Source organism: Hypomesus nipponensis, chromosome 3, assembly GCF_054491055.1.
Source record: "Hypomesus nipponensis isolate SF chromosome 3, ASM5449105v1, whole genome shotgun sequence".
Lineage (NCBI taxonomy): Eukaryota > Metazoa > Chordata > Actinopteri > Osmeriformes > Osmeridae > Hypomesus > Hypomesus nipponensis.
The window spans coordinates 17487983-17511133 of record NC_140363.1 but is presented as its reverse complement, the minus strand read 5'-3'; the positions used below and the strand labels follow the sequence as shown (position 1 = coordinate 17511133).

Sequence of the window (23151 nt, the reverse complement as noted above, 5' to 3'; positions counted from 1 at the left end):
TAGTGGAAAATTTGTCAGGTCGACCTTGAGACAAATATATCTTTCTCTCTGCACCAACCAGACTCCAACATGTCAATCAAAAATTAATGCGTATAAACCCCTTATTAGATTTTTCTCGTTTTGTTTATCGCCGCTATAAAATAGCGCATCTTCGATACCAGCCCTCGAGCCATCCTCTGCAGAGAGGACGTGTTGCAACCTGCCTTAGCAACCGCGGTTTCATCACCAAGGACGGCTCCTCATTCGACTCCTTGTAAGAAAATTACGTCTATGAATGGCAAGATAAAATAAGTAAATTGTGTAGAATTGTACTTACATTGCTCTGCTTTCGTTGACATTTTGGAAACACTTCACGAATCATGAACCAAACAGTCAATTGTTTGCGCCCCTGCGGAGTGTTTCCCTTTCAGTATTGAAAAAGTGAATAAACCCCCTCGCGCTCCAGCGCGGGTGGGTTAGTACCACCGTTGTCATGAATTCAGGTAATGACCAATCTCACTGAATTCATAGGTTCGCAATCTATTTAATTGAAATGTACTCGCCCTCTGTGTCACTGTCGGATAACATAAACTTAACGTCAGACAACATCAGCAACCAGTGCAGTGTCTCATGCAGCTATACCTTTTCAAATGGACTGGTCCGGCTTTGACAAATTGTCATTCAAGACTGTGCATTGAACACCCTCCTCCACAGAGCAAATGTCTGGGAAAACATGGGCATTAAGTGAAATTGCTGGATGTAAGCCCACAATGAAACAAATTATATTGTCATGATCCCTGAGAAGCATGTACAGGACTATTTACATTCAACAGATGGTTGTCAGTATAGATAGGGACAAAACGGAAGTCTGCAATATAATAATAAACAAAACGTTTAAAGGAAAATCTGGTTTCATATCACTGACATTAACTTATGGTACATTTTAAAAACGTTATTTTGATAAGGAGGAGGGCTAAGTTACTGTTTCCCCACCATCACGAAGGGCTTGAAAGCCTAACTGTTTATAAAAGACTTGACTTTTCTTAAAATTTCTATTTTTCTTTTAAATTCTCTCAACTCATCCCTGGTGAAAGATAAGCAAAGGGACAGAGGGAACATGCAGACCACAGCCCATCCCAGCAGTCTGGGGTTTGTGCCAAAAACCACTAGTGTCTTTCCATCTCCAGCTGATAGAGTAACAACATCCTGCTTCCAGACTTCAGAACTGACCGCCCTGGCTTCTAGTTTTCGATTTCTCAAAATATATGCTATATATTTTCCATTGAAGTGTTTCACACTTCCACATTAATTGCATGCGGAAACAGCCAATACATAATAAAAAATTATGGACCGTTTATACAACATGTTCAATTATGCCATTTGGGTGATTCTTACTGCAGAGGTTTGTCGATGTAAATAAAAGTGGGGTTCAGCTGACAACCATATGTGCCATCAAACCAAACACATCTTTATTCTTAAGAAAACCATGTTACAAATATCAAGATTTACTTCATCAAAAAGTCTTTTTTTTTGGTTGACATTTCCAAATAACCTGATACATCATGGGTCATTACAAATATTGTAATAATATCTTTGTGGGGTTCCATCTCAAGGTGTTTGTGGGGGCCGTTTGCGGTACGCTGGGATGTGATGCATGATCCATCCTGCTGGAGTTAGGAGAGCCACTGCAAACACCGACAATGTGAAGAGAGATTGCTGTAAGGAATCAAAAAAGAACATTTATCATAAGACGTCTCTCATTCTTGCTCTCTACTCCTCTCTATATTTCTTTTTCTTTCTGTCTCATTCTGAACAGGTTCCATGTGAGTTTACAGCAGGGAGGACAGGTTGACCTATCTCCCTCAGGGCAGTGAGCACGGCTTGTGATGTCTGCATTACTCCTGCCGCTATGAAATTCATCGATTCAGTTTTGGTTACAAGGAATGATGAAACCTAGTGGATGACCCTGAGGGATTCTGGGTAGTATGACACCAGCCTCATCACTTTTCACCCAGCTCTTCTCTCATTTGGGAGAGCTTAGCGACAATAACTAATAGATTTAAGATAAATAAAACATCAGATATGTCTTGACAGATCACTCTCTTTCTCGCTCTGCCTCTCTCCTTAAATCTCTCTCTCACACACACACGCACACACACGCACGCACGCACGCACACACACACCAAGTATGCTAGAATAACCCAGAGCTGAAACTAGAGCAGAACATTTACCCAAGTCCCAAACTGGAGGAAAAAAAACATAGATGAATTGTTCCCTTAACCTAGAATCTCAGTGTTTTCTAATTTAATATTTGTATACAAGTTATCACAAAGAAGTAAATAACATTGATTCATACCCCTGGCCCAATCTTATCCTTGGGTGGCTTGCTGTAGATATTGGACCTGTGGTCCTGCAGAACTGCCTTCATCTGAGGTAGGAACCTGCTTTGAATGGGACCTCTACAGACAGCAAACATCTCTCTGCTTGCTTGGTCCTGTGTGGCTGTATCAATGTACGGCTCTCTTGGCTCAGTAACTCTCTTGAAATCTCGGGGGAACTTCTCTGAACATCCTGTTAGATAGTAGACAGGGACAAGCTATGTTTTTCTTCGGCCATCCCATAATGATCTTCCAGGGAGGAGTAATTTCTAGAAGACCATCAGAAGCCAAAACACTACTGCTGTGGGACGTGAGGGAGGATCCTGTCACCAGGAGGTCTCTGCAGTGACAAGGACTGTAATCACGGCATCTCAGCATCTCGGAGACACGTGAGGGGAGAGGAAATAAGGTCAACGTTGAAGCAAGCAGGATGTGTCACAGGTCTCAAGGAAGCAAGAGGGCGAGGGTTGGCTATTACTAGACAGATGTTGCTCATATGAGTCTAGGCGATGGTAAACAAGAAGCCTAGATACTGTAAACACTCTTATCTACGAGTCGAAAGATAACAATACAAAGTCTTAGCTGTAATTCTCCAGGCATTTGTTGCAAGGAGGGATCGGCAAGGACGAACTACCCATGGAAAGTATTGTTAAAACAGCACAGTTTGAGCACAAGCAGGGAGAATTGATCTTAAGATAAACTGACGTGTTCTGCTATAGAAATTAGAAGAATTTAGCAATTCGACATATGTGACTATGATCTCTGTTGGAGTTGGCCCATTCCATGAAATACAATTGAATTTTGTGTAACCTGTCGCCCTCACTTGGAGAATACTAGTACTACATTTGGGTCTTTCCATCCATAAATTCCCCAAATCTAGGCTTTTGCTTTGTCTTGTAAAATACAGGTTTACGGTTTTAAAATATTTTTTGTTAAAAATGAAAAATAGCATTACGTATAATTATTAATCAATATTTTACGTTTATATTAGTGTATATTTGCTTGATCCATGCTTGCTTGCATACTTTACACCGCGGACAGTTATAGTCCATTGTTTTGTTAACTAAGCTACACAACGGTGGATGTAAAATATACCTTACAAACTTCAAAGTTTTAATTCACATTTAAAAAAATTGCGTTTTTTCTTAATTCAATTTTTGACAGAAGTTGCATTTTGTCACTGCCTCTAGTGTAGCCTACAGCTAGACGGCGCTCGCAAACCGCAAAATGCACATCCTAGAGCAACCAGTCAGCAAGCGGCGTCAGGATAGGCCACAATAACCACCCAACCAGCCGCTGCTTGGATGAGGGAGAAGCAACCTATCAAACAACATAAGCTGCGAAAAAGAAGATACGCGTCTCGAGCTCTCTTCGGGGGAAAGAAGGCAAATTACTCTAAAGTCGTTGCAAGTCTTTATAAAAGCACGTGGGGTCAATGTGGATATGAGATGGCGTCGACATATGCGTTATGATTTGAGTTGAGAGAAAGGAGTTGAAATAATCCCCCCCCCCGATCTGGGAATCGTAACTTCAGGAGAGGGTGTTTGAAAAACGCTGTATTTGGAAGAGGAGGCATCTTTGAACATTAAAAAGGTACAAACGATTTTGAGTCCTTTCTGGAGACATTGCAAACTACAGTCCCATCCTTATTCAGATCATAGAAAATAAGTTGTTAGGTTTCGGAGGAGCAAGTCATAGAGCGGGCGCAGCAACAACTGTAGAGAATGTAATTACGGGTTGTAAGCTAACATTGTGTGTTTTTTTGTTTTACAATCGTACTGTTAAACCTAAGAAAACATTTCATTTCACAGTTACTGTTTGTGTGTGACGACGGTGGTGGTTAAAATCAGATTTTCATCTGGGATGATCGAATTGTCCGATTGCCAGCAAAGGCGACAATAGCTCCCCATACGGCTTATGTCTTACGACAGTAACAAAAGCCGTGGCACAACATTCTTTTGGTTCTGTAACCTATATTTGTACGTCACAGACAAGGCCATCATTGGAATACCACAGTCCGTGCAACTATTGGCTGCAACCTTGGTAAAACTGAAGCATTTTACACCAAGGGACATTGTTACTTTTTGTTGCAACTGGATCGCCGCTGTATCAATTAGTTGTCGGTGGCTTGCGCTATGGCAACAATGTCAGTCTGCTTGTTCGCGAGATTCTACCGGTGGAGCGAGCACAGATCCGCGATCGCTGAAATTAATCGTTTATCTCTGTAAATGTAAGCTCATAGATGGCCTTATAATGTAACTCATATATATATAGAGCACACAGTTTTTTTTTTACTTGTTTATATAGGTTATCCATTTTGTAGCAATGGTTACATTTTCAAGATGCATGTTTTAATATTCTTAAACTCATAAGATCCCATAGTGGCCTGCCGCTTTACATCTACACGTAGAGACAGATTAAAATATTTTGCTCTCCTAGCCATTTGAGAGCGTGTGCTCTGGGATACTGTGTAAATCTGGAAACACATGGGAACTCGTAATTACTGTAGATACATCATCAGAGTTCATCACTACCACGTAGTGTGTGTATATTGTCTTTGGGCTCTGATGAGTTAAAAGCTTCAATTTGACTTAAACGCTAGTGCTGTCAGTCTGTGTGATGACGGTAAACTAGCACACAAGAAGTGTATAGCAAACTCACTAATCAGCTCTCGAAGTAGAATCATTGTTGTTAAACTCCCATCTGGTTCAAGATGGCTCTTTAGAAATAGGCTTCTCGAGGCTGTGTTTACACAGCCCTCAAAAGCATACACTCTCCCAACCTTCCCTTTTGTTTTCAGAGGCACTCCTGTTGAACATTGCTTGGTTAATCAGCCTCATTTGAGAGAAGGGGGGTCACTGACTTGCTTTACTTGGATAACAAATAACATACTTGAACTTAACATACAAAAACGTAGACACTAATGGCCTCTATGCCAAAGGGATCCGCTCTCCCTGTTGGGCGGTGCCAGGCTGCTGAATGGTTCACCCTTTCACTGACAGTGTCCCTGTTGGGTCAGGGCGACAAGCAGGCCTGTGCCTTTATGTGCTGTCAGTGGACTTAAGTTTTCGAGGCCTTTCTGATAGCTTCTAGAAGCTTCTCTGGCAGATACTGTAATCAACTGAACGGCCGGACACTCTTGAGCTGATTGGTCAGATCTGCCAAAGAGAAGCAGAAGTGTGTTGTTTCATTGCTGTGTGGTTTCGTCAGTGTAGCTGTAGTGGAGGATGAAATGCTGGATGTTTAGTTTTATATCAAGTAAATGTTTAGTTTTATATCATGTAAAAGGGACAGAGTTCTGTTACTGGTGAGATTAAAGAAGCCAGATAATGATCTCTTGATGCAGTCAGTACATCTTCTAGTAGTAAAAAAACAAAAAAAAAACACACAAAAAGCAGCTGGGTGGGTGAGAGTTGGTTCTAGTCCTGGCAACAGGAGGCTGGCTGACTGGCTGGCTGGTTGATTAGCTCGGTGACTGGCTGGCTGGTTGATTAGCTAGCTGTCTGGATGGCTGGCTGGATGGATGGGTGGTTGACTGGCTGGCTGGCTGGTTGATTATTTATCTGTCTGGGTAGCTGTCTGGCTGGCAGGGTGGTTGATTGTCTGGCTGGCTGGGATGATGTTCAGGATCCCTGCCGGGAGAGAGACACATTGAATATGTGATTGTTGGAGGTTGTTTTCTTCCCAAGAGCCAACAATGGTTTCTGAAGACCCCATCAGATCCTGCAGCATTACCACACTACCCCAGCACATGGTGGGGAGAGGAACAGGAGCCTGTGGGTCTGTCTGGAACGTTCTTTAGCAGAGGACTAAAAAGGTCACAATTTCGTATCCTTTCCCAAATTTTCAGCACAAACAACATTTGCTGTTGTGGTGTCTGGGTTGTCTTTTAACAGTCTCTACCGATTTTAACTTTGGAGACAAAGTTCAGGACCTGCATTTGTCCCTAGATCGTGTCTTAAAATGTTGTTGCTGTATGTTAATTGGTAATTGGATTTTTAAAGTGAACTCAACTGAGAGAACTGAATGATTCAGTGAGGTTTGGCAAATGGATAGCCTTTCCTACCTGATAACTGACAGGAACTCCCAGCCTGCCGTTATAACAGGCCAACACATGACCTTGCAAATCAACTGATACTGCGTGCCATGTGGAACCCTTTTATGGAAAATCTTCACTATAATAATAACAAAAGATAAGCCTTCCCCCCTCCATCTCTCTGTATCTCCTACACTCTCCCAGTCCCCCTCTTTCTCTCTCTCTCTTTCTCTCTTTCCCTCTCTCTCTCTCCCTCTCATACTCTCTCTCTCTCTCTCTCTCTCTCATTCTCTCTCTCCCTCTCTCTTCCTCTCTCTATCTCCCTCTCATACTCTCTCTCTGTCTCTCTCTGTCTCTCACGCTCCAATCTCTCTCCTCCCCCACTGCTTCCTTTCAATGACACCATGATTGGCCACAGTGATTATGGTCTGTCCTCCTGACAGAAATGGCTGTGAAAGGATGGAATTTGGCCATCAGTTGTATTGAAGGCTGTTCCGTATGGATCAGGTACAGTCTCCAGAACTCTTGACTGAGTACATGAAGGGGTGACAGTACATGAAGTGGTGACAGGATGTTCTTCATTTAGTGGATTATTTAGTGAAGCATTAGAGCAATAAACATACCACCTTTGTAAAAGCTTTTTTCAAGACACTCTGGGGTGTGGTAATCTTAAGTATACAGTACTCATTCAAATGACTCATTTGCATTTTTTACCTATACAGCTCTCAACATGGGACCTGATTTCCTTTCTTGCGGTGTCGTACACAACACATGCAAATGGCCTTCTGTGCATATCCGTGTTTTGACTCAGCTGGGCGGGGATATGGGGGGTGGGGGGGTGGGGGGGAGGCAGCATTGTGGATCTGAGTAAGGCATCACAGGAGGGGGTTGGACTGTTTGAAAAATGTGGGGTACGTGACGTGAGTGAAGCCTGAAGTTTCCTTGTTCCTGTTTTTCATTGCTGATGAACAGTTCTCCATAAATGATTGATCAAGTGACTTGACTGAGATCTTGAATAATACATTGTTCCTATTCCTTTGCGGGGCATTTTGTATGGTAATGGGCCATGGGAGTCCTGCCTTTTCATCCCGCGGTATGATGGATGGATGATGTGTGTGTGTGTGTGTGTGTGTGCATGCCCTGGGCAGAGATAGATGGGTGAAGGGGGATCATCGTGTAGCCTTTCTCCTGTCACCTCTCGTTAACGACACATTCTCCAGCTACCGTGGCGACACCCATCGAGACTGCAAGTTCATACTTCCCCCTTCTCTCCCTGAACCCTGAACAGCACTGTAGCAGTCACCTACCCCAACCCCCTCCCCCCCCTCCTCCCCCCCCCAGCATCAATAGGAGATAGCCTGAGTGTCTCTCTCTCTCTAAACCGTGAGAACAGCTTTCTCAAGGAAGTGGTTTGTCTTCAAATATGCTTCCAGGATCCTGTCAGTGGAAGAATGCAATATAAACTGTGCTTCTTGCTGTGGAGTGTGTGTGGCATGCGGCTGGGGGGGGGGGGTGTTGCCGTTTTGCTGATGAGACTTTGCTTTGTTGCTCGTCTTCCACGCCTCTCCTCTGAGGACCTTCTTTTGTAAACAGGACAGCAGGCCTCCTGGATTTCCTCATGAATATTCACGTGTTCGCCACGACAACGTGGTCCATAAATGAGTTCCCTGTGCACCGCGGGGCGCATTCATCCCTCACAACAATCTGACGAAGTATAGATCATCTCAAATGTTTGATTTGAGCCTGGAGTTCTCTGGTGTGATCGTTTGGTTTCCAGTGGTGTGGGTGAGTAAGAGCATGCGGTTGACTGCAGGCCGTGGGGAGGCTGCTTGGAGTGCAGTTCAGCGAGAGCAGACGCAGTGATTTATTAGCATGGAGGGGGGGGGACGGGGGACGGGGGAACGGCAGCCAAGATATCTGCTTTGTTTCAGTCACATTGGAGCCCTAGGGCCTCCCAGAAGTGTGTGTGTGTGTGTGTGTGTGTGTGTGTGTGTGTGACACAACCATGCAAAGTCTTGATTGAGAGATGAGAAATCATTTGCGACAAACTGTGTTTTAAGTTGTGCGGCACTCCCTTCTGTCTCTCCCTCCTTCCTGCTCTCTTGTTCTCTCTATCTCACCTGACGCACGGAGGTCGTTGGCCTCACGTTCCAGGCCTTTACAAACCCCCCAGACAGCCAGGGATGAACAGGCTTCAGTAGAGAAACGGACTGACACAGTACAGGGGGGGTACGAGTGGGGTGAGGGGTCTGCTGTGGGAGGCGGTTTGTGGAAGGTTTGCTTCCTGCTTGGTTTCCAGGTAGACAGACTGTACTCCACCTTCCCAGGACTCACCCTACATCTGCGTTAGATTTGTTATTGCCCGCCAGTCAACGTTTCCTGAGGGCCCGACAGAGGAAGTCTCTGTTGAACAGAGCCACCATGCCGTGCTGTTGGAGTCGAAACGCCTTCAAACACGACTCCCGAAAGAGGAATGTCACACCAAGGAAAGTTAATGATTAAGTCTGCAGGAATCCCTCCGGTTTGCTCGTCAGGGTAGACAGTTCCAGACTGTCCTGCCGTGCGGGTGCAGTCTCCCTTACCCTGGGATTGTTTGGTTTGAGGGGCAGGGTCATTTAAACACATCGATTCAGTCATGTCCTAATCCTCCCACTGATGGAGAGTTGAAAACCAATCCTGTCACCTCCTGGCTAACGCACCCTCTCTCTGTCTCTGTCTCTGTCTCTCTCTCTCTCTGTCTCTCTCTCTCTCTCTCTCTCTCTCTCTCTCTCTCTCTCTCTCTCTCTCTCTGTCTCTGTCTGTCTGTCTGTCTCTTTATCTCTCTATCTCTCTATCCATATCCATCCCTGCATCTCTATCTAAATATATCTCTAAATCTCCCTCCCTCCTCCCCCCCCTCCAGTAATGGCAGGCTGGGCGAGGCAGTGGGCTGCTGCTCCAGAGGACCAGGCCCAGGGCCTGCAGGTGGACAGCTGAGGATCAGAGCTCCAGGCCTGGGCAGGATGACTCGACGGGAGGGGACCTCCACGGACTCCAAGTGAAGAACACAGAGGATGGGGGCCAACGGTTCCAGTTCGCCCTCCTCCTCCTCCTCCTCCGCTCGTGTGGCGGGGCAGGCGCAGCACTCATTTCTAGGTGAGTTTGAGCAGCTAAGTGGATTACATTGAGTGTGTAATAAAGAAGTGTGGCGAGTTGTCTACCCGAGCTCTTTGAGTTGCCCTCGGTGTGGCGTTTCAGTCCACGGCTGATTTTTGAAGTTCCAAGCTTTACAAGGAAAAGTCTTGTCAGTTAGTCTACACCCCCCCCCCCCCCCTCCTACTTATGAAATGGAAGTCGTATGTGCCTAGTTTGCTGGTCTGGAAGTGTTCAAGCTGTATTCTATTAGGGGTTTTATTTTCTCTGGCTGGTCTCTAGTAAAGAGAAGAGCCCAGTCACCCATCCAGCGGTCTGTGTTGCTTCCCATCTGTGACTGTGCGCCGGGCCCTCGTGCAGGCCAGAACGACATGAGGGCGTTTACGACGAGACGTCTTTAAAACCGATATGATGTTCTGGAAAGCTTTTTTGGCATATTTTTTTTTTTTGTAGGCGTATTTTCGATGTAATCAGTGCTTTTAGTGACCGTCTTCCTGTTTGGAATTCCTTTTCCTGAAGTTCCAGGGAGAGTTGCAAGCGTTGCGAGATGTGCTGGAGGAGGATGTGGGGGGGAGAGTGGGCTCTGTAGGCTGCTGAGAGCCTGGCCCAGACTGAAGATGATTCACTGTATTAGAATGATTACTATGTGGGTCACATTGATGGATGCTTACAGGGAAGAGACAGCGAGAGAGCTAGAGAGAGAGAGAGCTAGAGAGAGCGAGAGCTAGAGAGAGCGAGAGAGAGAGAGAGAGAGAGAGAGAGAGCTAGAGAGAGAGAGAGCTAGAGAGAGAGCTAGAGAGAGAGAGAGCTAGAGAGAGAGAGAGCTAGAGAGAGAGTGCTAGAGCTAGAGAGAGAGAGAGCTAGAGAGAGCGAGAGCTAGAGAGAGCGAGAGCTAGAGAGAGCGAGAGCTAGAGAGAGCGAGAGCTAGAGAGAGCGAGAGCTAGAGAGAGAGAGAGCTAGAGAGAGAGAGTGCTAGAGAGAGAGAGGGGGAGGGAGAGAGAGCAAGAGGGAGAGAGCAAGAGGGAGAGCTAGAGAGAAAGCTAGAGGGAAAGCTAGAGGGAGGGAGAGAGAGAGCTAGAGAGGATGAGAGAGCGAGCAAGAGAGAGAGAGAGCTCGGAAGCAGGAGAGAGAGTGTGAGAGAGAAAGAGGGGAGAGGGGAGAGAGAAAGAGATACATAGAGAGTAGCAGAGGGAGAGGGGGCAGGAGAGAGATAGGGAGGGAGAGGGGGGGGGAAAGAGAAGGAGGGAGAAGTTCTTTTTGGCAGAGCTTGTTCTGACATAGGTGTCCCCGCTCTCAAGCCAGAGCTTAGGGTTATTAACTGTAATTGATTCGGGCTGTGTCAGTGGAGTCTAGTGTATTAAGTTACATCCCAGAACAAGTTTTATACAACCCTAAATATACCTCTTCCCATAGGCTGTTCCTCCGTGAAAGCGTCCGCTCTCATCACATGAGCCGTGTGTTCCCTCCCAGCACGGCTAACCCTCTGCTCTCCTCCTCCTCCCTCTTCTTCTTCTTCTTCTGTGTTGTAGGGACGTCGTCGTACTCCCAGCACGGCTACGGCTGGGAGGCCAGGCTGTATAGCCTGGAGCACGGCTCCGAGCGGCCCTCCGACAGGAAAAAGAAGAGCCTGGGCCTGGCCACGCTCAAACGCCGCTTCATCAAGCGCCGCAAGTCCGGCCGCTCGGCCGACCACGCGCGCCAGCTCCGGGAGCTGCTGTCGGGCTGGGACGTCCGCGACGCCAGCGCCCTGGTGGAGGAGTACGAGGGCACGGCCGCCCTCAAGGAGCTGAGCGTCCACGCCGGCCTGGCGCGGGCCGAGGCGCCCAGCCTGCAGCGAGACCTGGCCGCCCTCTACCAGCACAAGTACTGCACCGACGTGGACCTGATCTTCCAGGACACCTGCTTCCCCGCCCACCGCGCCGTCCTGGCGGCTCGCTGCCCCTTCTTCAAGACGCTGCTGTCGTCGGCGCCGGGCTACGGGGCCGAGGTGCTCATGGACGTGGAGACGGCGGGCATCGACGTGCCCATGTTCTCGGCGCTGCTGCAGTACCTGTACACGGGCGAGTTGGGGCGGGGCGGGGCGGAGGACGCCCGGCTGCACAACGTGGACGTGCTGGTGCAGCTGAGCGAGGAGTTCGGCACGCCCAACTCCCTGGAGGCCGACATGAGGGGCCTGTCGGACTACATGTGCTACTACGACGCCCTGCTCAGCTTCTCCTCCGACGCGGAGCTGGTGGAGAGCTTCAACGGGGGGGGAGGAGGTGGAGGAGGGGGAGGAGGTGTCGTCGTGGCGGCGGGGGGCGGCGGCGGGCTGGCCTCGCCCGACGAGGACCTGAGAGCCCACAAGGCTGTGCTGTCGGCCCGCTCGCCGTTCTTCCGGAACCTTCTGCAGCGGCGCATCCGCACGGGCGAGGAGATGACGGAGCGCTCGCTGCAGACGGCCACGCGCATCGTCCTGGACGAGTCCATCATCCCGCGCAAGTACGTGCGCGTCATCCTCCACTGCATGTACACGGACGTGGTGGAGCTGGGGCTGGTGCTGGGGGGCAGCTCCTCGGGGGGCCTCGGGGAGGTGCAGGTGATGGTGACGGGGGGCCGGGGGCCCGGCCCCCACACCGAGGAGGCCATGGAGCTGTACCACATAGCCCTCTTCCTGGAGTTCGGCATGCTGGCACAAGGTGAGCCTGCCAGGTGGCACATGCGGAAACGCAGAAACAAACACTCACGGAAACACTCAGGGAAACACACACCCATGGAAACAAACACTCACGGAAACACACATCCACGGAAACACACATCCACGGAAACACACATCCACGGAAACACACTCACGGAAACACACATCCAAGGAAACACACTCACGGAAACACACTCACAGAAACACACATCCACAGAAACACACATCCACCCACTGACAGAGCTGAAGGATATGAATAGCTCTCAGCAGAGAGCTCGCAGGAATATTCAACCTTTGGGGCTCATTTTGAGTTTGGCAGTTAATCCGTCTTCAGGAGGAGGGCGAGGACTAGGGAGTGTGTCCCAGCCGGGGAGGGTCCTTCATAAGCCCTCTCAGTCGGCCTGTTAAGGTGGATGAATGGACTGCGTTGTGAATGTGAGAGTCAATCTGTCATGCTGGAGTGTTGTGAGGATGGAGCCAGACCCTCGGAGCTGCGTCTGTCTGCACGCTCCACAGGTGACCGGGGGGTGTCTACATCCGCCTCACCAGTCCGTGAGGACCTTCACAAGAATCACAGCACCACTGGATACACACACACACACACACACACAGCTGGTCAGACCCTTCTCCCCCCCTGCCTGCCACTAACGTCACTCTCAGAGTCACCCAGGCAGCTTAAGCACTAGGCTGATCCACTCTCACACACTGATACACACACACACACTGACACACACACTGACACACACACCTCCCCTCCTCCCTCTGCCTCAGAGACACAGCTCTTATAAGCTCCCAGAGCCTGGTGTGGCCTGGTGTGGTCTGGTGGTGCTTGTGAGTGTAAAGGAAGCTCCTCTCCTTGTGTCTGGGCCACTGCCTCTCCCTGGCACTGTGCTCTGTGTTCAGCTGGGTGTGAGACACTCTTTCAGCAGAAGCCGTGTCAGGGCCGGGCCTGACCTGGATCCACACACACGCACGTCGCCACCATGACCCTGAAGGACCGAGTGTCAAATGAGCTTAGAGGGCCTCAGTTTTCATATCCGTGTGCCAACCTTGAGTGACCCCCCCCCCCCTTCCACACACAAACACATAAACCCCTCCTCCTGCAACCCTGGCGAGCTGTCATGGCCTCCAGAGTTATCACTGGAGCCACTAGACGGGCTTATGTCAGGGGGGCTTATCCCAGCTCTCTCCTGTCATCCTCCACAGACCTCCCTCCAGCCGTCCCCCCCGTCCCCCCTCCCCTGCCCCAGAAGGAGCTGAGGCCTGGGCTAGTCTCTAAGGAGGAGCAGGCTGGTGTCCAGCAGACCTTAATCAAGGCTGTTAGCTGTCTGGCCAGGGGAGACTACTCACTATCTTCCCCTCATACACTGACACATATTCAGTGGGAGAGAGGGAGAGAGGGAGAGAGAGAGAGAGGGAGAGAGAGAGAGAGGGAGAGAGAGAGAGAGGGAGAGAGAGAGAGAGGGAGAGAGAGGGAGAGGGAGAGGGAGAGGATCAGCTGCACGCATCTTTTTTTTTCTATTTTTTTTTTCTTCATTCCACACACTTACAGGCCCACTACACAAGCATGCACGCACGCACACGTATGCACGTGCACGTGCACACACACTCATGGACCTACTACACCCACACACACATAAATGGTTCAGCTGTGGAGAGATAGCCGTTACCATCATCATGCATATGTAGGATAAATGAATGTGCTGGAGGTTCAAACTATGGAGAAGGGTCAAATCTGTTGTTCAGCCAGCCCTCAGGGTTGTTTCTGGGCCTCATACCAGAGGAAGAGGAATGGGATTAGAATTGGATTCAAAAATGTGTGTCCATGCCTGTCTGTGTGACTAACAGTCTTAGTTCTGCCATAACACCTTCCATTAGCAGACTCAATCTATCACTACAACTCTCTTTCCTCCCCCCCCCCCTCTCTCTCTCTCTTTCTTTTTATTCCCCCACTTCTATATTGATCACCATCCTCTATCCTTCCCTTTCCCCCTTCATTTCTCTCAGCTTGTTGGTTTGGTGAGAAGTTGGCCTTCCTTCTGTCGTTGCTGCAAGATTCTCCTGGTTCAGCCGTGGCCCTTCTCTATAAATAAAACTCCAGTCCTCAAGTAATCAGAACGTGATTCATGTCCAGAACTCTGTTTACAGGCCCGGAGTGCTGCAGATGTTTTAAGTGGGTTTGGAAACAGCATGTTCCATAAACACTACTTCAAGTAACAACAGCGGGACCAAATGCACACATCGTCATCGGCAACAGGCCCAAAACAACGCGCCGTCGCCTCGGTGCCTATTGTGTTGATGTTTGCGTCGGGCCGCCCGGCTCCGGTGAAACCGGAATGCCACCCGCGGAGCGAGATCGCCGTGGTGAGGGAGGGGGAGGGGCTGGAACAGAAGATGTGACGCTGATTCTAATCTCTGGCTCATAAGAAAAAGCGCAGAGCTTTAAAGGCTGGACGGTGCTGTGAATTCTAATAAGCTAACAGGGAACAGCTGTCTGCTTTCATGTTCTGCCGCTTTCTCACTGGGAACCTTTACCTTTCAAAGACTGTGTGTGTGTGTGTGTGTGTGTAGGTGTGGCTTTATGTATGCCCGCCCTGCTCAGGGAACGAGAGAAGAGGAGGAAGGGGGAGGGTACAGAGAGAAGTAGCTTGTGGCGAGACAGGAGGACAGGGAGGAAGGGAAGAGAGGAGAGACGTGTGGCATCCATTCCCCTCTGCCGGTCTGTTTACGAGAGATTAAATAGCTGAATGCCCGTGTCCATGTTTCAACTTCACCTGTCCTCTCAGCAACCAGCGTCCCGCCAGCTTGTTAAAGGCTGGAGGGGTCTGCTCTGTATTTCTCTGACGCGCTAATAAAAGAGAAGTAGAGGGGAAAATGCCTCACAAAACGTCCCTCTCAGAAGGTGTGTGTGTGTGTCTCCGTCGAGGGCAGAAGAAAACGCCCCAGCAGGAGGGCTGCCGGAGTCACGTCTCTGAAGTCCACTGTCCAATTTCCCAGAGTGCATTTTCAAAGCTCAGTGTCAGGAGGAAGGCATTGTAGATCTCCCGCTCACAGATAAGCATCCTGGAGGGAGCAGGAGAGGTGCCCACGCTAAGCCCGGCTCCCTGTGTTGTGTAAGCCCAGCGCAGGGCCGGCTGGGGGCCAGTTCAAAGCATCTCTGTCTGGACCAGCGCAGCGGGCCTCAATCTCCCTCATCTGTCTCAGTTCCAATGGGAAGGAAACATGGGAAGCTATTTCAGTCAGGAATTGGTTCAGATATCAGATCTCAAAACGAGCCAGTTCTTGATGTGCTGTCTAATAGACATGGTTTCCTGTTGGAGATGATGAATGCTAGATTGTATTAGGATGTCCTCCACAGACTGCTGCTGTTTCTCTGCTCTGCCATCCGTGTTTGTTAGATGTACTCGAGGTGCAACTGGAGGCACTATTTCTGAAACTCTAGTCCTCCCTGGGTTTGTTCAGAGACCTGTAATGTAGGCTACATAATTCAGGAACCTCCTGTGACTTATAATGAGTTTTTGATTTGTGTAGGTGCTTGTGTATGTTCATGCACACTGGGCGGTGTGTGTGTGAGTGTGAGTGTGTGTGTGTGTGTGTGTGTGCAGGCGGGTGTTCTCCCCGGCTGCTGTGTTTACTTAGCGCGGTTAAGGGAAGGAAGAGACTGATGGGTAAGGAGGTATCAAAGGCATTTTTGCGGCGTGGAGTGTAACAGAGTTACACCACTGCCTGCTGTTCTGGTATGCGCTCTGATTTAGGAAACGCAGGGAGGAGGGGTGTGTGAGGGGGGAGAGGTGGGGGGGGGGGGAGAGACGGCGTGGAGAGGGGGGGAGGAGGGGCGTGGTGAGGAGGGGTGAGGGAAGAAAGCCCCCTGTGATGGGGAACTGGAGGAGAACAAGGAAGGGCCTCATCAGTGACGACTGTGGCTTCTGAGGCAGGACATTAGTGGTTCAATTTAACAAGGCAACCCCATGTAGCATTACTAGAAACTGTTCATGTACGGAAATGTAGTTTTCCTCTATTTCTGTATGTCTGTTGCAGTGAGGTACAGTCTGTTGCAGTGAGGTACAGTCTGTTGCAGTGAGGTACAGTCTGTGCAGTGAGGTAACGGCCTGTGTTCCCCAGGCTGTGAGGACCTGATCGTGGAGAGCTTGTCTCTGGACTCCCTGGAACCCATCCTGAAGTGGAGCTCCCAGCCCTACGGATCCAAGTGGGTCCACCGCCAGGCCCTGCACTTCCTGTGTGAGGAGTTCAGCCAGGTGGTCACCTCAGACGTGCTGTACGAGCTCAGCAAAGAACACCTTCTCAGCGCCATCCGCTCAGACTACCTGCAGGTGAGAGACATGCCCAGCGCCCTGTGTGTGTGTGTGTGTGTGTGTGAGTCGGACAGCCGTGTCCAGGGCAGCCCCCCCCCCCCCCCAGGAGGTCTCTCTTGTCAGGGTGGGCAGGGCAGAAAGAGCTGCCTTTGTTTCTAATCAGTTTACTGTGTCACCTGGATGGGTCTCACGCCGCTCTGCTCCGACGGGTTTTGCCTGACCGGGGTGACCACCGTGGAGAGACTGAAGGCCCACACACACACACACGTACACACACATTTACACATATACACATATCCAAGCAGACTCGCAGAGTCCTGAACCAAGGGCCTGACTCCACTGCCCCGCCCCAACCACTTCTCTGCTGTTACTTCACTTTTATGTCTGACTTTCTCCTAATACACAACCTCCTCCCCCCTTCTCTACCCTCTGTCTCTCTCTCCCCCCTCTCTCTCTTTCCCCTCTCTCTCTCCTCCTTTCTCCCTCTCTCCTCGCCTATCTCTCTCCTCCCCTGTCTCTCTCTCTCCTCCCTTCTCTCTCTCTCTCCTCCCTTCTCTCTCTCTCTCTCTCCTCCCCCCTCTCTCTCTCTCTCTCTCTCTCTCCTCTCCCCTTTCTAATTCTCTCTCCTCCCCCCCTCTCTCTCCTCCACAGGCGAGTGAGCAGGACATTCTCAAGTACGTTGTTAAGTGGGGCGAGCAGCAGCTTATTAAGAGGATGGCAGACAGGGGTAAGATAATACACTCCATAATTACCCTCAGAACAGACCCTCTCGTGGCTCCAAGAACATTACCCACTTACCAGTGTCTCAAAAACACTCTAAAAGGACCGTCAAAGAAGGCTGTCTTCTTCCTCAGAAGGAGACACCAGGAGGCATCTCACTAAAGATCGCCCTTGGCTCTTTTCATTGTCCTCAGAATCCGCATGCTGTTGAAACAACCACCAAGCCTGCATTGTGTAGGCCGTGTCCTCTCGTTTGTGATAATACTAACCTGTGTGTGTGTGTGTGCATGTGTGTGCTTGTGTTCCAGAGCCCAACCTGCTGAGCGGGACAGCCCACAGCGTGAACAAGCGGGGGGTGAAGAGGAGGGACCTGGACGTGGAGGAGCTGAAGGACATCTTGTCTCCCCTCCTGCCCTGCGTGCGCTCCCAACACATCCTCCCTGCCAGCAGTGACGTCCTGGCTGACGCCGTCAGTACACACCCAGCCTCCCTCCCTCCCTCCCTCCCTCCCTCCCTCCCTCCCTCCCTCCCTCCCTCCCTCCCTCCCTCCCTCCCTCCCTCCCTCCCTCCCTCCCTCCCTCCCTCCCTCCCTCCCTCCCTCCCTCCCTCCCTCCCTCCCTCCCTCACCCCTCCCTACCTCTGTCCCTCCCTCCCTCCTGTGGCTTCACTAACTGCTCCGGCTTATGTCACCGCCTGACTGACTGGTGCTCCCCTCCTGTTCCTCTGTCTGACATCTTGTCCCTCTCTCTCTTTCCCTCCCTCCATCCCTCTCTCTCTCTCCCTCACTCACTTTCTCTTTCTCTCTCTCTCTCTCTCCCTCGCTCTCTCTCCCCCCCTCTCTCTCTCCCTCCAGATGAAAAGGGGTCTGATCAGCACCCCTCCCTCTGACATGCTCCCCACAGCCGAGGGGGGGAAGGCCAACGCCTGGCTGCGTCAGAAGAGCGCGGGAATCTACGTCAGGCCCCGTCTCTTCTCCCCCTACGTGGAGGAAGCCAAGGTGAGCCGAGTCATGCAGGTGTGCTGAGGGCAGGCTGCAGGTGTGCTGAGGGCAGGCTGCAGGTGTGCTGAGGGCAGGCTGCAGGTGTGCTGAGGGCAGGCTGCAGGTGTGCTGAGGGCAGGCTGCAGGTGTGCTGAGGGCAGGCTGCAGGTGTGCTGAGGGCAGGCTGCAGGTGTGCTGAGGGCAGGCTGCAGGTGTGCTGAGGGCAGGCTGCACACCTGCATATATGCAGGTGTGCTGAGGGCATATATATATGATATTTATATATTTTTTGAAAATTCAGAGGTCACAGGTTATTATCCTGCTTAGTGGTTAGAGCATCTGCCTGCTGATCGAGAAGTCACAGGTTCAAACGCCCCCTCTTTATGTGGCTGAATGGTGGCCTGGTGTTCCTCCTCAGTCGGTGCTGGACGAGATGATGGTGGAACAGACCGACCTGGTGCGGCTGCGTCTAGTGCGCATGTCCAACGTCCCCGACACCCTCTACATGGTCAACAACGCCGTGCCCCAGTGCTGTCACATGATCAACCACCAGCCAGCGGCTGCCAACCAGACCACAGCACCGTCCGTGGTGGCCAATGAGATTCCAGGTTAGAGAAGCTGTTAATGATGTACTTGGTCGTCGTGCTTGGTGGTGAGGTATGGTTCAGAGTGATGGTGCTAACGCCAGGTGTTAGAGATGAGCTTACCTCAGTGAACGTGTGTGTGTGTGTGTCGCTCTCAGTGCCCAGGCTGGCAGTGGTGAAGGAGATGGTGTGCAGGCTGCAGGAGCTGAGGTACACGGAGCAGGTGCAGCGAGCCTACGCCCTCAACTGCGGCGAGGGCGCCACCGTCAGCTACGAGCTGCAGCTCCGCGTGCTGCGGGAGTTCGGCCTGGCGGACGGAGCCACGGAGCTACTGCAGGTGGGCGCAGGGCGAGGCGCGGGGTGCGGGTCGAGGCGCAGCATGGATGATGATAATGGTCCTGAGTGTTTGTGAGAGAGACGTGGAGTTTATTTGTGTTTCTGTCCTCAGAACCCCTACAAGTTCTTCCCAGAAGAGCGATTTGGTGATGAGAGCCCGGGGCCAGCTCTGCGCCAGGTGGGTCGTTGCCGGGTCAACAGTAGCCCGGCAATGGACAGCATGTTCACAGACCTGGAGGGGCTGTCAGGTTTCCACCCTCCCTTGCCTCCCCCTCCTCCCCCCTACCACCCCCCTGCCACCCCCAGCCACGCTCAGCTGAAGGGGGCCTGGAGGCCGCGGGTTCCCATGCCAACCCCGACCCGCTCCTTCTCCTACCCCTGCACCCACACCCTGCTCCAGCGCCACGCACCCAGCCAGCAGAGCAGCCCAGACTACCCCTCCTCATCCAGACCCCCTCCGCCCCCTCCGCCCGACTGCACCAACACCCAAGCCATGGGCCGGGCCCTGCTCGCAGACCAGCAGGTGAGGGATCATCCGGCAGGAATCTGGGTCTTTTTTATGTTTTCGTTTTAATCCTGTAGGTCATGGGTCTCCGACCTTGTCCCTGGAGAGCTTCCTTCATGTAGATTTGAGCTCTGAACGAACCCGGTTTAACAGGGTTAGAAAGCTGGTTATTAGAATCAGGTGTGCTGGATTAGGTTCGGAGCAAAACCTTACAGGAAGGGTAGCTCTCCAGGAGCAGGGCTGGAGACCCTGGCCGTAGTTCAGAGCTGGGTTTAGTGTCCATCTGGATCAACCTGTGTCTTTGTCTGTGTCTGTGTGGGGTAGATGAGCGTGGAGCCTGCAACGAGAGAGTTCATGCCGGACATCGCCCGGGGGGTTTCGGTCCTGACCCTCAGGGAGCAGCACAAGGCCGAGAGGGTGGACAGAGAGGATTCCACCCCCATGACCCCCCACCCACCCCTGGGGCCGTGCCCCTCCTCCCGCCACAGGGACATCCACGGCCCCTCCTGTAAGAGACACGCCCCGGACCCCAAACTAGAGGCCCAGGGCGACTACCCCGACCACTACGACTTCTCCTGTGGACCCCCCACCCCCACCTCCGGCCACCCCCCACCCTATTACGCCGGTCCTGACCTCTACAGCCACAGCTGCAACCCCTCCAGCACCCTCCCGCCCTCCTACCTGTCTGACGGCCAGCCCCCCGGCCACGCCCCGGGACGGCCAGCCCCCGACCCCCTGAGGCTGGACCTGCTGGGGCTGCCCCCCCCGCCGCAGGAGGCGGCCCAGGCTAACCCTCCAGGGACCCTCTCCGGGGGGGGGCACACGCCCAGGGGACGAGCCAACGAGACGGACCTGACCCGCGGGCTGGGGCACTTTCGGAGCTCCCCCAGTGGGAACCTGGAGGGGTATGAAGACAGGCCCTCCTCCCACAGGGAAGCCCCAGAGGAGAGGCTGGTGGCTGGGGACACGTCAGGAGCAGGGTCCCTGCTGCCCCAGAGCGACAGTGTCAGTGAGGAGGCTGGCAGGGACCGCTGTGCACCCAGCAAGCCTGAGTACCCTTACAGAAAGTCGGCACTTTAACCCTGGCATGGACCATGTGGGCTGAGTTATGAAAAGGGAACAGTGATGGGGGAAAGATGACCCCTTTAATATCCACAGCAGACAGTCATTTGTGTGACGTGTGAGAGAGTGTGAATATGGAGAGACAAAGAGAAGAGACCGAGTGAAGGGATTGCAGGCAATTAGCTGTGTGTGTGTGTGTGTGTGTGTGTGTCAGCACTCTATATATCCTGGTCACAGTAGCTGGAGGTCTGTAGGTTAGTGAAGGAACAATGGCTCTAGTGTTGCTTCTGCCTGTTTGTTTGGATTTATACAGCTGAAGCTGGCCTCAATCATGCAGGCTGGGAATGATAAATCATGGACATGTCTTAAAATCATGGTCTGTGTTCCTGCCCCGGCTCCCGGCCCTCTCTCCTGGTCTGACCCACTAAACTGGAGCAGCGATAAGAAGCAAAACCGAGAATGGCCGGGCAGGAAGTGGTTGAAACAGGAAGTAGGTCAGTTGAGGTCATTGTTGTTCTGTGGATGCTGCTGTTGTCTTTGGAGTCATTGTGTTCAGCCCCAACCAGGTGCCTTTACAGAGGTGCACCGAGAGGAGAGGGGAGGGGAGGGGACGGGGGGTGGTAGGTGGGGGGACGGGGGGTGGTAGGTGGGGGGACGAGTCAGTGAGAGGTAGGGGTTTACAACCGAGGTACAAGGGGAATGATAAGGGTGCCATGGCAACACTGCCGACAGTGCTGCGATTGTGCTCGATAGGGGGCGTTAATAATTCACTGGAACAGGTGTGTGAGAGGCATGTCCTAGGTATGGGGTTTTGTACGAACAGGAAACGTAACCATTTTAGTACTGTACTCTCAGTATCCCGGCGTGCTCAGGTCTTGCGATGGCAAACTTGCTCTGAGGAGGTTGCCCAGACACTGAACACAAAGCGACGTGGATACAAATGCTGGAAACCTCCGTGGTATTTGAAGCCTTAAATCAACCATGAAGTCATCAGCGTTTTTTACCTAAACTTCCTCTCACTCCTGTGACTCACGCCTCCATTGACGTAGCTCTGGACAGGGTCTCAAAGTATGTTTGGGTCCCATGTTTTTGGCCTCTATCACACCACCTTTTGGCAGACATTGGAACTGCATGGGTCGGTCTGCAGATGTTCTGGAAGGCAGAAGGCGTTGTACAGACACCAAAGGGAACTTGTATGAGATCAGTCTGCTCCATGTGATTATTACACGCGGTGAACAACATTGCACTACAGGAACAAGCCATTGTTGTTAGATGGTAAAAGTGGCTACCCTGATTTCAGAAGTAAATTAAATTAGAGGTTCCAGAACAATTGAATGAATCCTGCCAAGCTGAGTGGCCTCTGCCAAATTAGTTTCATCCCTTCAAACATTCTGTGAGTTGTGTGTATACATTCGAGCATCAAATCAAATGTATTTGTACAGCCCTTTTTACAAGCAATGTCACAGAAGGCTTCACATACGCCCATAGAACTGTCCCTCAACCAACCTAAACCCTCAAGGAAGACAAGGAAAAACGCAATAGAGAAAAAATTGAGGAAATCTAGAGGAGCAATTCAGTGAGGGATCCCCTCCTCCAGAGACGTTTGATGACACAGAGAGGTGCAGAACACAGGCTGAACATAGTCCCACATCGAAATGAGTCTCAAACATTTCATATGAGCGTGTCATTATACGTGTGTATTGTCACATTGAGGAGACGGAATGTATTGTAAACTGTGTGACTCGGCTATCAGGTTTCTGACTCCTTATTTCTTTAGTTTGGTATTTGTAGTGTTGTTAATTATTGTAGTTGACATGGTGGAATATCATAACTGGAAAAATATTTTTTCCTTCATCAAACCTTAATACTTAAAAGTAGCACCGCAAAAGATCTGTTCATGTTCTCTCTGCTTCGCGGTTACAGAATCACCAGGCAGAAAACCCTAGTTTCCATCCGGTTTCCATCATTGGAAACTCACTGAACTTTATTCTCCTACCCATGTTCATGTATAACAGTCATTTTATTTTCCAGGACAGTGTTCCCATTTAGTAGAAAATCCTCCACATCCTCTTGCTCTGTAGAAAAGCGAGTGCCTTTCCCTGCCACTGGCCAGGCTTGTATTTAAGTGACTGATGTTATGCAAGCATTTTCCTAGCAGCCTACCTGTTCGCATCAAATACTCACACTCCTTCTGTGTATATATTTTTTTTAATGTTTAGAAACCTTTGAAATGGAACAATCTAGAAATCTGATCGACCAGCCCCACTGTGCATGGGTAGAGTTGTGTTCTACTCAAACCCTTTTGTAGATTCAGCTGCCAAGTGGTTAGTTTATCTGGTTTTATTTTTCTACCGTTACCTCAAAAGGTGCACAGGTTTTAAACTTTGGCATCTATAAAATAAACAGCTTAAAACTTCTGGCATTTCTTATGTCTTGTTTTCTTTCACTTA

At 50.8% G+C, this 23151-nt stretch overlaps 3 protein-coding genes across 3 annotated transcripts in view; 1 reads left to right on the top strand and 2 right to left on the bottom strand.

Annotated features, from left to right (window-relative positions):
• The window catches only part of unc79 (unc-79 homolog, NALCN channel complex subunit), a 37452-nt gene extending 37114 nt beyond the window's left edge, over positions 1-338 (bottom strand). Inside the window, exon 1 of the mRNA XM_084681049.1 lies at positions 317-338. Within this exon, the coding sequence (XP_084537175.1) occupies positions 317-338 (22 nt within the window). The remainder of the gene's footprint in view (positions 1-316) is intronic.
• Positions 339-1431: 1093 nt separating this feature from the next.
• On the bottom strand, positions 1432-2616 carry LOC146300124 (cytochrome c oxidase subunit 8A, mitochondrial). Its single transcript, XM_084683394.1, has 2 exons — positions 2336-2616; positions 1432-1695 (listed from the first exon to the last, which is right to left on the bottom strand). Exons 1-2 carry the CDS (start codon positions 2453-2455, stop codon positions 1588-1590), a joined length of 228 nt encoding a protein of 75 aa, XP_084539520.1. The 5' UTR covers positions 2456-2616; the 3' UTR covers positions 1432-1587.
• A 1041-nt stretch (positions 2617-3657) lies between these two features.
• LOC146300123 (BTB/POZ domain-containing protein 7-like) lies at positions 3658-21293 on the top strand. The gene is made up of 11 exons (XM_084683299.1): positions 3658-3950; positions 9296-9528; positions 11055-12203; positions 16325-16533; positions 17167-17242; positions 17544-17704; positions 18089-18232; positions 18633-18822; positions 18957-19135; positions 19247-19657; positions 19964-21293. Exons 2-11 carry the CDS (start codon positions 9447-9449, stop codon positions 20717-20719), a joined length of 3357 nt encoding a protein of 1118 aa, XP_084539425.1. The 5' UTR covers positions 3658-3950; positions 9296-9446; the 3' UTR covers positions 20720-21293.
• Positions 21294-23151: the final 1858 nt, after the last annotated feature.

Coding starts and splice junctions, on each gene's coding strand:
- LOC146300123 (XM_084683299.1), top strand. CDS start 9,447: ATGGGGGCCAACGGTTCCAGTTCGCCCTCCTCCTCCTCCTCCTCCGCT. Junction 12,204..16,324: donor GTTCGGCATGCTGGCACAAG/GTGAGCCTGCCA, acceptor TGTGTTCCCCAG/GCTGTGAGGACCTGATCGTG. Junction 17,705..18,088: donor GTGACGTCCTGGCTGACGCC/GTCAGTACACAC, acceptor CTCTCCCTCCAG/ATGAAAAGGGGTCTGATCAG.
- LOC146300124 (XM_084683394.1), bottom strand. CDS start 2,455: ATGTTTGCTGTCTGTAGAGGTCCCATTCAAAGCAGGTTCCTACCTCAG. Junction 1,696..2,335: donor AGGATAAGATTGGGCCAGGG/GTATGAATCAAT, acceptor GATTCCTTACAG/CAATCTCTCTTCACATTGTC.